The sequence below is a fragment of the Pundamilia nyererei genome, unplaced genomic scaffold (assembly GCF_000239375.1).
Source record: "Pundamilia nyererei isolate P.nyererei 1_Seehausen unplaced genomic scaffold, PunNye1.0 scaffold00226, whole genome shotgun sequence".
Taxonomy (NCBI): Eukaryota; Metazoa; Chordata; class Actinopteri; order Cichliformes; family Cichlidae; genus Pundamilia; species Pundamilia nyererei.
This window is the reverse complement of record NW_005187627.1, coordinates 442,743-459,069: the sequence shown is the minus strand read 5'-3', so window position 1 is coordinate 459,069 and position 16,327 is coordinate 442,743. Positions and strand designations below refer to the sequence as shown.

The window sequence follows — 16,327 nt, the reverse complement described above, 5'->3', positions numbered from 1 at the left end:
CTGTTGCTTGTGGGGCTCGCACACAAGAATTTCACTCGCATGTGCTGTGCCAGTGTGCCTGCACATGTGATGTGACAATAAAAGTGATTTGATTTGATTTGATTTGAACTTCACAATGAAATTGGAGATGCTAGTGGCTGTGCAGTCGTAGGTGTAGAGTGAGGACAGGAGAGAGCTCAGTGTTGGGTCTGTGCTTCCACAGGGCCCGCTGGTTTAGAGACTTATTCCCATTAACGAAGCAAGACGAACAGCTCAACCGGGTTTTCATATGCTAGCAAGGGAAGGATCTCAGAGCAGCCCTTCTGCCCTCGGTGTCAGACCACTTTGAAGAACCATCTCCCCCTGCAGCCTTTTATTTCTGTGACACACAGTTTACACAAACACCCACTGTAAAAAAAACCCATGGCTATAAAAGGTTAAAACACTGTGTGTTTGTGTGTTTGTGTGTGCGTGTGTGCGTGTGTGCATGTATGTGCGAGCATGTGCGTGTATGTGTATGCATGTGAGTGTGTGTGTGTGTTTGGGGGTGCGTTTGTCTGACCTCCTGCTCACCAAAGGATCATAAAGGCAGGAACCAGGGTTCCTAATTCGTGTATATAATTAATGCATGTCATTTAAAAAAAGACAAAAATTGAAGAAAAAATAAAAATAAAATAAGAACATTTTTAAAAAAATGAAAAAAAGCCATGCACATGCCTTCAGGCTTCTCTAAGGCACTGCCTGCTTTCAGGCTTTGCTTCCATTGCTGAATCACACTAGTAAAATACTGGGAGACATAAGCAGAACAGTGTGACACAATTACTGTGCTTGAAACTGTAATCATATGAACACATAGTGGCAATGAGATAAGTTGCCTTTGAATAAATGTCCTATTTTCTCAAAATCGTTACAAAAGCCTCACTGGTACACGAGCTGCAATCACTTGGATATCTGCGCTTCTCTTTTGGGCCGAGACATTATTTTTTTTCCTCTTTTCATCAATAAACGGATATCTCTTTTCAGTTTATTATTATATCACTATTTAACGACAAGTCATTCACGGTCTCTACAGATTAATTTTTAATTCTCTATATGAAGAAAATTAAGAACGCCATTTTCTAAACATGCAATTGGCAGGACAGTAATTAATAACATGTAACACACTGACATGTAATCGCCTTGCTAATGGTTTCATTAACCATGATTCCTTCTGCCTGTGGATCAGATTGTCCCCCTAAGAGCTCATCAGCTCACTGCACAACTCAATCACTCAAACAACAACCACCGATGGATCTTTTATGTGGCTCGCCACTTGATTTGGAGCCATGTTAGTCCCTTTGACTCATTTGCTGTTTGCATTCTCATCTATCACCTGGAAGCAGTCTGTAGAAATCACTGCATTCATGAAACAAATGCTCTTTAGGTTATGAGTTACATTTATATAGTGTTTTTTTTGTCCTGATGACAATTCAAACTGCTTTTCACTGCAAGACACATTCACATTTTTTAAAACTATGAAACTATAAATATAAACAGATGGTAACTTTTTTTTTTTTTTTTTAAAAAGCACCCTGTGAGTAACCCTGAGGCACACAAACACCACCACAAATACCCTGGCATATGCTAGTGTGACAGCAACCGGTTGGAAGTTTTTACCATCTCATCCAATCCTAACTTGAAAACTGTTGTATAAATGTGGTTCATCCTAAAAACAAAACACTGCACTCAAATCTGGACCCCCATCTTCGACAGTTTTCTAAAACCAGCCCCTGCAGCCAGCCTCCACAGCTGCTTCTAATTCAGTCACTCTACGCCCTTAGAGACACTCTGAATTTCCACACTGTGATGTAATGGTCTCCTCTGACAGAAAATATAAGTTAATAGCGACTCGCCCATTTTTCCTCCTTCATCCTCTTTACTTCTGATTACCTATGTCATCGCACCTTTTATGCTGATTACATCTAAAGTATCGGAAACGGTGTGTTTAACTAATTTACCATGCCAAGCTATTCTCTCAACCAAAAGAGCTTTGTCTTTGTAATTACAACGGATTAGGGACTAATATCTAATTATGCCTTAATATGCTTTAATGCATTTTTAATGGCAGCTGAGTGTTAAAGTCAAATTCGCTGCCGTCTCTGTTGGGGGTGGGAGGTGAAGATTGAGGAAGGGAAAGGGTTTCTTGGCAGCAGAGGCTGGAGGGAGGATAGGAAACATTGATTTCTTTGGCAGAGGTTAGAGGAGCCTAGAAGGAAGCCAGCTGCTGCATACTGAAGTCGCTCAACGTTAAAATGTTGCACCAGTCCTGATCCGCAGTAAAATGCATTTCCCTCGCCGCTGTTTTATGTCAGGAGCGGGAGGACACAAATGCCTGTTTGAATTATGATCTGAAATAGAGACCGTTTATTGATTTGCTACTTTATGAAGGGACGACTACGTTGCCAAGACAAGTGAGATTGAGTACCGCTGGCAACCAAAAAGAGGGCCGACTTTTCTGTCAGAAAATACAGTCAAGAATTGCTACGGTCTGGAGACTCCGATGCTAAAAAGCCAAAAATCTATTCATGCATACACACGTGCACGCACATGCACACACACATGCACGCATGGTTCTGATTTTCAAGGGTCACAGCTCATGGCTGACAAGCACACTGAACAAATAGATATTCTCAGACGCACGCCTGCATGCTCTTATAAATGTATTCATACTCACTGTTTGTTTGTCTACGCATGATTGTTTTCCACAACAATATTCCATCATTTGTTTCCCCCTTGTTTATTCTAATAGAGTGTAGGAACAGAAAAATATCTGCATAATATTTCAAAGATTGATTGGGATGCAAATTGCCTCGTGAGCCCAATTGGTGTGGCTTGGCCTGTTTTAATTGGGCTCTGTTAATTAATGCTCAATGTGAAGACAAACTGAATTACTTGCAGGTTTTGTGCATGTCATTATCTCCTAATTGTGCCAGTGTGAATGTGTATGTGTGTGCGTGTGTGTGTGTGTACAATATGAGCATGCGTTTTCATTTGGTTAACCCTTTCCACACCTGTTAGAGCCCGCAAACATTATTACACCTTAATAACGATCACAGGTCATTAAGTTAATACACTATTAGGAAGCTAGGTTCCAGGGTTTTATTAACTGGAGACTAAAAGTGTAATTAATTTACAGACTAACTGCATGCACTAGAATTGTTAGGCACACAGAGGTGTTTAATCTTAAAGTTAGATTAATTTTTCCGTATTCAGATATGGACCTCATGAGAAATTTCAAATGAGTGGATGGATAAGCGCTCTAACTGCGTGATTAAGAGTGTTTTCAGAGGCAGGCCCTTTAAATCGTCCTTTTATATTTGCCTTGTAAGTCATCTGAATCGGCAAATATTTTATTTAGCACACGAGCTCCGAATCAGTCCACAGAAACCAGAAGCTAATGTTTCACAAGTGACTCGTCAATACATCACTTTTAGCTTTTACCTTGAGTGAAAAGAAAACAAAATAAAATCTGCTGAAATGCCTTCGCTTGAAAACGGATTTAAAAACAAAACAAAAACGCAGCAGTGGTTCAGCAAGCGTGCAATGAACTGTGGATCTCTCAGACCTCTATGCTGGTGATGAGATATATCTGCAACTTGAGCTGCAAAGCGGCGAGATTCATATTTTCAGGCCATTAAACAGAAGATGCTAAATCTCAAAATCCTCTATGCAGACATATAACAGAACAAATGCATCAACGGGTGAAATGGGAGCGTGAGTCATTACACCACTCATCATGACCACCAAGTGATTTATCCTGCCAGCCAGTCACTGAGTCGAGGAGGTCCTCGACAGCAACAAATAAACATATTAATGCGATCATTCGTGCTCTGAGAGGTAGAGAGTGCGGCAATTAGCGCTCGTCTGTTGCCACGCGGGCTGGAGTGTCGTTAGGTCAGAGTGACCTTGAGTAGCCTCGTTAGGAAGATGATTGACATGGCCGGCTGTTTTCGGCGGGAACGCTGAAAGTGGGAAGCGAGGGATGTAGGCCGGGTGGCAGGTGGCAGACAGTGGGTGCAGAGAGCACCTGGGATGTTATGAATGAGATCTGGTTTTGTCAAGAGCAGATGTGATAAATGTACCAGTTTCATGAACTTGACTCCAAACCTCATTTAAAGAGAGATATTCAGTGATTTAACGTTGTGATATTTGCTGCATATCATGTTACTTGCACTTTAGCACTCTTTCAGGAGCAAAACAAATTTGCTTTGTTTTTTTCTTACTTTCTTTAATTAGTTAGCAGAGGTCTGACAAAGGTGGCTGCAAATATATTTAAACTCTTCACACATGCATGTCGCACCTTTTCTAAATAAGCCGGTAATAAAAAATTGGAGTTTACCAGGCAGGAAATGCTAAATCTTTAAATTCTACAGTTAGCTTAACCTCTGTGATTGCACAGTGCTCTCAGGAAGTGAGTATCTCAGAAGTGCACTTATTCAATTACTGATATCAAATGGAAACATGTTTGTAATGTTACGTTACGTTAAAAGCCGCCACTATGAGTTCTACTAAACTGTCCATATAGCGGATATAGCAGTTCAGTATCTATACATCCATTTCGTCTTATCCTATTGATCATGAATGTGAATGGAAAAAAAAAATCAACCAGGTTTTAAAAGAGCAACGAGCTACTAGAAACCCGTGGATAATAAGCCATAAACCTCCTCAAATGAAGCCACTGTACAGGTGCCAAAAACTACCTGTGATGTCGTGCTGTTTGAACGAATCGCTGTAGATCTGGTGCTGATTGGGACAGTGTTTCTTCAGCCATTTGCACACGTCCTGTTGGGTCCACAGGGCCACTGGCTTGGACAGCTTCACATATCCTGTCTGTATAAGATACAAACATAATAATAAAAAAATAAGAACTCCTTATTTTAAAATCTTTTTACACAGTCACCATTTATAACCATTAATAAACCCTGATTATGACGTTTATGGACTACCGCTTACTTTTTTTGGTCAAATCGTTTGATCTAGAAGATGCAGGTAAAATACTGTTATGTGTCAGTGTTTTCCGTTTTGACCTGGTGGGATCATGCCACTTTCATTTCTTAACTGTATTTTAGTGTATCTGAATCTTTACAGGCTGCTTTGTGACATTTTCCCTTCTGCATCAGTGATCAATGGCTAATAAGTGATTTTTTACACTATAACTCCAGAAAAATGTTTAAAAAGACAGTCATGAAATCTACAGCTGGGAGCTCAGCACAAAGTAAAATATTTAATCTTGAATTACACACACTGTTATGTATGAATTAAACATATGTTCTCAACATATGTTCACATTGTACAGCTCAGAGAAACGTATCGCTTGCGTTAAAGTTAAACACTAAATGGCTCATTTTTCCTCAACAACAAAAAAAAAATCTGTATCTAAACACACACACAAAAAAAATGGTGACTGAGAGAAAGGTGGTGTTAATTTGTGCAAATCAATTCTGTGAGGAGAAAACTGAGAAGCACAAAGGGATCAAAAACATGGACTCGAAATAAGCAGCTAGTAGATGAACACCTTGTGATGTCGTCTCTTTACATGTGTGGAAATTTGGCCCCTGAATTATAACAGGAAGCTTAGAGGATAACTTTAAGTTTTCTATTTTGATTATTTGCTTTAACGCCTGATAAGCACGTTAATCAAAATTACAGATGTCAAGAATGCATGCAAGCTCTGAGGGCTGCAAATGCACCAAACCAGCATAAGAATATTTCCACACAAGCGGTAGACCAGCCAACATCAACACCACCAAATGTCTCTGCACATATTGAACATATGTTATTCTCTGTATATCTTATTATTTATTGTGATTTGCTAGGCTTTCTTTAAGCGCCGATGTGGGACAGTGCCACACTTTCATTGTACTACGTGTAATGGCAATGAAGAGTTAAACTATAAGTGCACTTCTGAGGGAAATTTAAAGTATGCCCCTTCAAGTGTCCTGTTAGTTTTCTTGTTGACTGACTTTTGCTGTATGCTGGGAAGTCTTGCAGTGTTTTATTCTTTCTGTATGGGCATCTGAAATAAAAAAAGAATAAACTAGACCATAAGAAAGACAGATATCATACTGTAAAAGCACAAGAGGACCAACACTTACTGCTATCCAGGGCCAATAGTATCCAAAACCTATAATATTGTAGCTGTAGCCAGTTTTGACAGAGAACTATGAACGAGTGCATGCATACACTTCTCTGTTTTGCATTGCAGTCTTGCTGCAAGACACCTTTCTTATTTAAACGCACTACTTCAACAGCGGGCTATGCAGTAGACTGCCAGCGGATTGCTCTTGAAAGTGCTGGCAATGGATTTGATTTTGATTGAGGGGGCTACTAAAATTACAAACACAGAGAGGTGATTAAAATTTCACATCCACTCCCCTCCACTTCAGCCTGCTCTCTGGCTGCCGTGTGGTGCGGCATAGCAATGGAAGCCCCCTCTTTCCTCCACCCAAAGAAAGCAGAGCAGCAGGTACTGGCAGCATTTCTCCCGGCTTGTGCCTTCTCGCTCCTCCTTTCTATCCCATCTCATCTCTCCCCCACGTTCAAGCTCACGCAGGCCCTGTCAGATCTATCGCGTTGTCTTTCTCACTTCTTCTCCCCGCATATTGTAGCCCTCGTCTCTCCCATCGCCCTTCTCTCACCTGTTTCTTATTATATGGTGCTAGCTCACTCTTGCCTTTTCGGTGTCTTTTCACCGCTCCTTCCCACTCATCACGCGGCATCCCTGAGAGAAAGAGAAATTGAGGGATGTGTACATGCTGATTTGGGCATATGGTCTGTATCCCGTGTAGGTAGGCGAAGTGACAGACAGCCAAAGAAAGCAGGTAGGTATGTACGCAGAAAGGCGAGGCCGCCTCTCTTAATACGATTGCTTGGCAGCCTGCAAAGGATAGGTGTAGAAACTGCAGAGAGGGGAGGGTGTGGTATTACAGGAAGAAACCACATTAACCATTAAACACAGCTCAACTCAATGCTAATTAACCCCGACTATAAGCCTGAGGCGACAAAAGAGAGAGGGAGGCCAGGATGTCGTAAGAGTGAAGGATGGAGAAGAAAAGAAGAGAGAGAGAGGAGTGTGTGTGTGTGTGTGTGTGTGTGTGTTATGAAAGCATGTGAGAAAATAGAGTGTAGAAAGGAGGAAAAAGAAAAAAGAGAGGAGGCTGGGAGTGTGAAGGATGGCCGGACTGACAGATGATCCAGAGGAATGAAAAGCAAAAAGCCTGGTGCTCCATGGTAGACTCAGCAGAGTTTGACACAGGAGACTCTCTCATTTTCCATGAACCCATTTGTGAGTCAATGGCCATCTGTGTTTTACATTCTGCACTGATTTAGCCCATAGCTGTGTTCCCTGGGCCTGTACAATAGGTGAGCCGGTGCCTTTCTGCCTGCCAGCCAGCCTGCAGAGCCAAAGGGTGGAGAGAAAACAGAACAGAGAAGAAAACAAGAGTACAATCATGCTCAAAGAGCCGTGTTCAAGAGACTCCAGGCCAATTAGAGTTTTGAGTGACAGCGCAGGGGTGAGAGAGGAAGCCCGCTTTATTTCTAAGTGGAATACGTCTGGGAACGAGCACACAAAGACGCACGCATTTATCCACATGTGCAGCCCGTTCGCACAAATGCGTTCACACTGGAAGGAATGCGCATAAATGCAATGCATACGCGCGCACGCGGCACATTTATATGACCGCCATCTGTGCCGACATGCGTACAGTGTTGTGATGTCCTTGGATTTAATTGATATCTGAAAGCCCAGTAGAGCTTCCAGTATTCTTCACGTTACCTTAGCAACAGAGCAAGGACAACCTCAAAAATTAAAAGATGAGAAATAAAGCCTTTTGGGGGGGAAATGCACAACCCTAAGATGAACCAGAGTCTGCGATAAACATACATTTCCAGTCACACTGGAAAAAAACAACTATTACATACATAATGAAGCATGTAATCCCACTAACGCTGATAAGCATTTAAAGATCCAATATGAATGCACTCAGCTAAATTAATCAAGAGGCAATCACATGGCCCCTTTGTGAGGACAGTATTGGAATACAAAAAAAGAGCTGGGAATTAAAAAGCGCTGAAAAGCATTCCAGAGACAAACACCATGTGACTGAGAGAGTGAATTTGGCAGTGGTGTTGTACGGGAATAATTGTTTCTTAGGAGAACTGCAAACCCCCCTCCTCCCCGGTATTCATTTTGCCTCCAAGATTGTCGGGCTGATTGCAGGGTCAAATGGCTTTTCACTCAATTAAAAATGTTAACTACAGCAGCAATTAGCTCATGTAAGGACATTGTCTTGTCAATAATTTGAATTTGGTTCTAAACTGACCACAAGGAGCTTATGAAGTGAAACAGATTTATTAGTTCGTCTGAGTTTTGCTTAGTTACCAGAAATAACTCAAATTCAACCTCGGCTCTGGATATTTCCCTGGACAATATAAAGTGGCAGAGTTCATTTATTGAGCAAATGCATACAAGGGCAGAACAAATACTCGATAGCTATTTGATAGCAAAGTGCTGTTCCTTGTATTTAAAACCGTTGTCTAGTAGCCTTCATTAGGCGCAGCGGTGTTTGTTGAATAAATCGTAGCTGATTCCCTTTTGTCCTAAACAGGTATGAAAAAAAGAAATGGAAGTAATGTTCACACAGTACCAAAAGTTGCATGTAAAAGTCAGCGTTTCTTAATATTTTGCTTCTAAACAGCCAGACTTTGTTGTTTTGTTGTCTTTAGGCTTTCTGAAGGTCTTTCAAAGTATTTTTTTGGACATTGCTTTTGCACCGATTTTCCAGCCTTTGTACTTGATCATTTTTAAAGGAATGGTTTTCTCTTTTCTTTGCTAAGCCACTTAACAGCACTGACCTATGAATCACTCAGGCATAAAAATGGCACTTTACTCAAGGGATGAACCAGTGTTGACACAAAACAGATAAGACAACTAAGCAAAAAACACAATTTTAACTATTGTAACAGCAGACAAAAAACAAAAAACCAAAACATAATTTCTGACAGGCATATTGAATTCATGATAACAATTCCCAAAGAGCTATTGGGTTTTTTTGTATGTGAAGTGACTGGCCTAGGTAAACAGTATCTGAAAGTTGTGTCCTTTTGCACATTACTATAAATGTAGGACGCAAAAACAGAATCATGTAATTTTAGAGAGTTTTTCAGTTGCTTTGTTTTGTATAAATGCTTATTTAATGTGCTAGCAATTCACTTCAAATAAATAACTATGAAGACTAGAAGATTGAAAAACAATTCCCACACTGGCTCATAAACTTTCATAGACAATACAAGGTCCTGACAGCCAATCTGAACTTATTTTCATAAAATTATGGATGCCTCAAGTAGAAAGAAGAGAGCCTATTATCAGTGCTCATTTCAAAAGTCACCAACACGGCACAGTCACACCTTCACACACTCATTCAAACAGAGGTTTATTCTATGCCTTTAAGAGCTTTCTAACTATTATACCAGACTCACAAACTCTTGATGTTTGATCGCACAGTATCAGCAAAATACTGAATTTAGTGTTCAGTATTTTGCCCAAGGACATGCAACATGCAGACTGGAGGAGCCAGAGAGTGATCTTTCAATTGGTGGATGATTAACTCCTGAACCATTCATGGTGGTGCATGAGTGCACACGGAAACCTTGAACTACTGTGAAAACACCATTAATGCTATCCAGACATCTTTTTTTCAGGAAAAGGCTTTGCTTATTTTAGCAAGACGATGGAAACCTACGACAACTGGGATAGGATACCCTATAACCCCCAACTGGACAATAGATGGGTGGATGAATTAAGCTAAATATATGATAAACTAGGTCCTAAAATGTTAAACAGTGCTGATTGTACATCAGTAAAGGATGGGAAAATGTATCATTTGAAAATATAATTATCAAAACTACTGAAATGCTTATAGTGTTAAAAATTTATCAGGATGCAAGACAGTGGTTCTCTTAAATGTGCTGCTGACATAAATTTCAATGTGAGTGTAAACAAGTCAACATTAAAACCACTGTCTATAATACTGTGTGCAGTATTTATTTATTTTTTTAAACGGCCCTGCCAGGGGTAGTTTGCATCTCAGCAACAACAAGTGGTCCGAGTAAAAACCAAATGAATGCCAGAAATTGAATTTCCCAAGCAGAAAATTGCATTGTAATAAAATTATTGGTGTTAGTCACATGGCTAATCAGTGTATATTAAAAGAAAAAAACTCATTAGTTTCAACATTTCGATTTTTTTTTTTTTTTTACTTTCAATTAAATCTAGAGATTAAATCAACTGCAAACTTGCAAAATTGTATTTTGGTTTTTATTCTAGACAACATTACAGCTTATTTGGAAACACTGTTATAGCTAAATATACCAATATACTCACAGCTTCTCAAAAATGCAATCCTGTATTTACATAAGGTCTTAAAACAAAGTGCTACCACATTATATCTCATTCTTTGTATAAGTTATAATTTTAGACCCTAAATCTAATCCTGATTTTACCTTTTAATTCCATCCCTCAGTTCTCAACAGCAGCGGGAAAACTGAAAGGTTGTATTAGACGCTTCCTTCTTCCTCCATCCTGAACTTCCTTATGTTACACGAGTCACATTCCCTGTTATATACTACCCTCTAGTGTCATCACTAAACACTGCCTCCACGTTTAACTGCAGACTGACGGAGAAGCACTAAGAAGAGCAAGGCAGCTGCCATTAATGTCATGTTGACTGAGTGAATGGGTGTCTGAGACACGGAGCCCTGTGTCGCCTGCCCTATCTCCACTGCACAGCTAATTAACAGCTCTGGCATGTTCTCTCTCGCTTTCTTTTCTTTCTGCCTCGCTCCATTTCTCTCGGCAAGAGCTGGCAGGAGATGAAAATTCCCTGTATTAATTAATCTGTTACATACAGGAATTGGGATGAAACCGTGATACGGGTGCGTGTATGTGTGCATGGACAGGGTAGAGAGGAGTCCAGAGAGCTGTGGATAGCTGACAGAATAACACGCTGTGCTGGAAAAATTAATAAGCCTTAATAAGGAGCCTCTGTTTGAAATTGGATTTACAGGCGATGCCAACTTTACTCAGGCACATCAAAGAAAGTACACCAGATCCCTTCAGAGCACCTGACCTTGGGATTCAGCGGGGTCCATAAAGCATAGCAGGGCGTGTTAACACCAAACAAGATATATTCACCTTGGGCTTCATATTGATTACGACTGAGATGAGGTTATTTGCTATGGATGTTATAGCTATCCACAGAGTCTAAATGGCTGTTTTATGCTTCATGTTTAATCTATGGCTGAGCCTTGACTCGATTATAAATCCGAGCAGGCGCATGATTCAACTTTAATCCAATATTTAAAAATTAACGCCGCTGATGTGATGAACTGAAATGACCTGCTGTATGCTGTTCCACAGAATGGCACAAAGGTCTGGATTTATTATGTCTTCACATTTATTCAGTGCTAATTGATGGATTGTTAAAACAGGTACTTACACTCCACATGAAAAATGAGATGAATGAGCCCTAGCATCAAACTCTCCCTCTTAGTCAGCAATCCTGACAAAATGTTGAGTTTCTCACCTGAAAAGCCGATGAAGCTTGGTAACGTTTCTCTTCTATCAACTGAAATGTGTTTGTAGGGCTGAAAAAGCACTCGAATGTGGCACCGGAAAGTTTCAGTTAAACAGGATTTAGATTTCTCGGGGCGAGGTATCAATCACGAGTGCTGTGTTGACTCTAGAATTAATACAGACTCTCAGTTTCATCTGCGTGGCTGCTGTTATTTAACAGCCAACAACATTTGATTAGAATTTCTATTTGCAAGATATATAGTCCCTGGACTCATATGCATATACACGGACAAGCCAAAACATTACGACTGCTCACAGATGTAGTGAATAACATTGATTATACAATGATGCATTTCAAGGTCTGGGATTAATTAGACTATAACTGAACATTTGGCTGTTAAAGCTGCGCAAATGGGCAGCAGTAAAGAACTAAGTGACTGGCAAGGGTGAAGTTGCAGCCAGATGACTGGATGGGAACATATCTGAAAGAGCAACACTTATCAAGTGGCCCAGTTTGGCACTGTTGAGTACAAACCCGCAGTGGTCTGAGGAGAGACAAGGCATGAACTGATGGCAAGATGTTAAACTTGAGAGCCCGGGCAGCAACATTTGATGGTGCAACACTCCACACGGCACCTTCAATGGTCTTGCCTTGATGGGTCCATTGACTTGGCACCACACAAAGACCAACAAGCAAATGAGTTGAGACATTGTAATGAGGGGAGATGACAATCAGGGAGTGCTGAGGAGAAATCTAAGGGGAAAATACTGTAACAGAGGAGGCAAGGAGCCAAACAACAGTGTAACCTGGGAACATATGAGCCACTGACGGCTGCTCGCAGCACAAATGTTGTTGTTAAGATTGTTGTAAAGATGTAGGAAAGTGTACTTTTCTTGGCTTTTCACCCATAATATTATTAATTATAGCATTAGTAAAACACTCTGGCAGGATCAGGTAAAGACATTGATGCTAAGGTGCTCAAACCTTATTTTGTAGCAAATAAACATCAAATTTTTTAAGTATCACAGTACAGGATTTGGTTGCAGTTTCTATGCTCTGTGCTTTTTAAGATTATCACCTACTGCACATATAACTGCCAGGAGGCATTCCCTAGATGACAGCCGAGTGGTGAGAGTTTCACTTATGAGGACTTTGATATGAGGGAACGGGAGGTTTTGAAGCATCACCGTGATTTAGACTTGGTAGTGCATGCATATTTATGAAATCAAAAATAATATGCCGAGCCATACAGAATGTGAAAAAATGTGGTCATATAATAGCACACATATGTAATACTAATTGAAGTTGAACACCATTTAATTAACCTCAAATCCTGTAAGTACTAATAAATACTATCTGTCCTGTGTCTCCAAAGCTTGATAGTACAGATTACTATGAGACATAATTAAACTCTTTCTAGACTAGTCTACTTAGATTTTTCCAAAGATGGGAGATATTAAATCTAGCGCACAGGGACATGTGACATTGAGGCTGAAAGTTGTCAAATAATTTCTGCAACTTTCTGTTTGCACTAATTCAACCAGGCCAGGCTGCAGGTCTGGTATTTCAAAGAGGTTTACACAGAAGCTGGTGTCTGACTCAAAGTACTTTAATCTTCTTTCATTGTCGTAACTGTTGATCAGGAAGGAAAAAGAGCATATGGCAGTTTGCATACGTTGGAAGTAAACACTACTCTCCCAATCCGTCTATTTCTGGAGAGGAAACAACTTATGAGTCTTCACTGCTGTTGATGGGTCCTTTCATCTATTATCAGGGACACCAAGGAAAACAACAGCTTGTCTGTCACTGCTTATTCCACATTAAAGTTATTGTTGGTGCTTACAAGGTGGACAGAAACATAAGGGGTTACTTTATCTACATGACTGGCATACTATTTTGTGCGTGGAAAGCAAAAGGATGTGTGCCTTCCACATAATGTGACAACAAATACCATCAATGTATCATCAAATAAGAGTAATAAGTGCAGTTATATCACCACAGTGCAGTTAAGCATGCTATGTGAATTCCTTGTGAGATCTGAGAACTTGTGCTACAGTGTTTCAAGTGCTATACTTTTGTTTAGATACAGTGGAGCATTTCATTAACTTGGTTTAGCCTGTTAGCATTCCAGCATTTGCTAATTAGCACTTAAGAAAACACAGTAATTACATTTTTATCCAAAACAAAGCAGCTAATTTGAGGGGTCACAAGTGTAAATCTAATACTAAGACTTTCATCATTTCAGTTTTTAGTGCGCTCGAGGTGGCCTATATTTATTTTGGGAATTTTGACACAAAAAACTGGACACCCTGAAGCTTGCTGTCAAGCCAGAATATAGAGCAAACATGTTTGCAGCTAATCAGCCATAAAGCAATAAAAACTGAAATAACAGTCACCCCCAAAGCAGGTTTTATTTCCAGGTTTATTGTTTATTTTACTCTAGATTTGATTGATTTACAACATTATGCTGAAAGGAAAAAAGATCAGAAAATAGCAGCTGAGACCATAACTGGGCAAAATGTTTTAGTCAAATGAGGATTAAGGTCCTTTTTCTCATAGACTTCTATACAGCCACACTTTCATTCTGCCCATTCTGGCTTTTAAAATAAATATATATTTATGACACACTGAGAGCTTATATCCAACTTTTACGCACAGTCTGTGGACTTGATGGATTTTTCAAAGGCATTAAAAACCTTTTGAAAATTTCACAGTTAAAGATCAAACTACAACTCCCTCGACAAATGCAAAGAGACATTCTTTTTTAAAATGTACCTAGTAGCCCTGAATTTTTCAAAACACTACGCATCAAAAGACATTAAACAGTCTGTACCCCCCAAATAATATAAAAGATAATACATGTAACAGTTCAGTGTATTTAGCATTTGCTAGCAACTGGTCATTCAGCATGCTGCCACCTGCAATACTCACACAGCACCGTCACCCAAATCATCCCAGTAGTGAGAACACACTCCCCCTGACTATTTCAATTCTAAACTCACGTGTCTAACTCACAGACTTAATGGACAAACATGTAATATAAATATTAGCCATCAGTCACCTGTTTTCTTTTATTAATCCAAGCTTCTCTTACAGTTACCATGAGTCTGAAAACTGCTGACTCTGGCGCCCCTTAGCTGCAGTATGATAGAAAACACTATGAAGACACTATGGCAGCGGTCCCCAACCCCCGGGACACGGACTGGTACCAGTGAGTCGTTTGGTTCCGGGCTGCGACAGTTGAGGCTCGGGTGTGAAATTTATGGTTTTCAGGGGTTTTTTTTATCGTTAACTCGGTTTCCCTGGGTCTTTTCCCGTATTGTAGTTGTGTGTTTTCAAAGAAATATTTACACGTTACCGTAGTGACCAGAGAGTATTAAGGGACAGAGAGAAGGATGTTACACTCAATTTGTTGGTCATTGTAGGAGGATGCTGCCAATAAAGTTAGGCAATTACACAGTGAATTCGCATTTATTATTATATTTGAAAAATACCCCAGTTTGTGTCTTGCTCATATCATTTTATTTTGTTGTATTTATCCACGCCACCCTAAAGGCAGGTCTGTGAAAATATTGTCTGACATTAAACCGGTCGGTGGCACCAAAAAGGTTGGGGACCGCTGCCATATGGCACTATGGAGACACAGAGTACAGATTTGCAAAGAAAAAGAGGAGTTGGAGTTGTTATATGCTTGAAATAACAGGAGATTAAATAATTAATAATTGAAAAATTAAAAAACAAAAACAATATATGCTATGCTATGATAGATAGTCTTACCCGGGTCAGCTCAGACTCTGAGACAGATCGGTGTGGCGGGGAGCGCCGCTGGTACCTAGGAGGGCTGACATCCTGATAGCTTGGGCTGTCGTCATCCAGCAGGACAGACCCCACGTCCACAGACTCTTCTTCCTCCTCCAGCTGTGACGTCATATTCTCCTGGCACATCTGGTGGTCGATGCCATTCTGGCTCAGGTTGCAGTGAACAGCTGAGTGTGTCAGAGGCAAACATTTCCAAGTGATTAGCAAAGGGTAACAGCAGACATTTGCCATAAATAGGACAAAAGTGTAGTATTGCAATTTTAACTGGAGGTGCTTTGCATTACGTTTGAATCACTTAGGTTCAGGTATGTACTCTAGCTAATAAATTAAGATTGCAGTTTTCTATAAATGGGCCTTTCAATGCTTGTGTAGTACACAAGAGTACTACATCGTTTATGTAATAGTATAACATCTTTTTTTTAATGGTCTCTTTTTACAGTTCTCTTAAATGTTAGATTATTAGATTTCCTGGTGAAATTCCAAACTGTGAGCAACATGTTGAATAACCCAGTCCTCACACACTGAACGCTACACTTCAGAAATTCCACAAGATGGCAGCAGAGAGTGACTTATGGTGAGTAAGCCAGTGAAAGTCTCAGTAGTTCATTGTAATGCAACCTGTCTCCTACTACCAGACAGTTCTTAATACAGTGGACTGTTTGCAGACAGTTATCCAAAATCTGTATTAGAGCATAAATGATAACAGCAAAGTTTCAGGAAAAAGCTAAGTGTTATCTATTATTCACTAACATCAGAGAGACAAGTCCCAGAATGATTCTACATGATGAGAACAACCCAAATGTAAGGCACAAAAATATCTTCTGCAAACAGGAAGATGAGCAAGTTATGCAGGAGATGATATGCCCCCACAGAGATAATCTGGAATTTACATAAACAGGCAGACATCCACAGAA

At 40.1% G+C, this 16,327-nt stretch overlaps 1 protein-coding gene across 3 annotated transcripts in view; it reads right to left on the bottom strand.

Moving 5' to 3' along the window:
* The window catches only part of samd12 (sterile alpha motif domain containing 12), a 125,199-nt gene that overhangs the window by 84,348 nt on the left and 24,524 nt on the right, over positions 1–16,327 (bottom strand). For all 3 annotated transcript variants that reach the window (XM_013914815.1, XM_005748659.1, XM_005748660.1), the window contains exons 2-3: positions 15,372–15,580; positions 4,719–4,848 (exon numbers count right to left, since the gene is read on the bottom strand). In XM_013914815.1, coding sequence (XP_013770269.1) covers positions 4,719–4,848; positions 15,372–15,580 — 339 coding nt within the window. The remainder of the gene's footprint in view (positions 1–4,718; positions 4,849–15,371; positions 15,581–16,327) is intronic.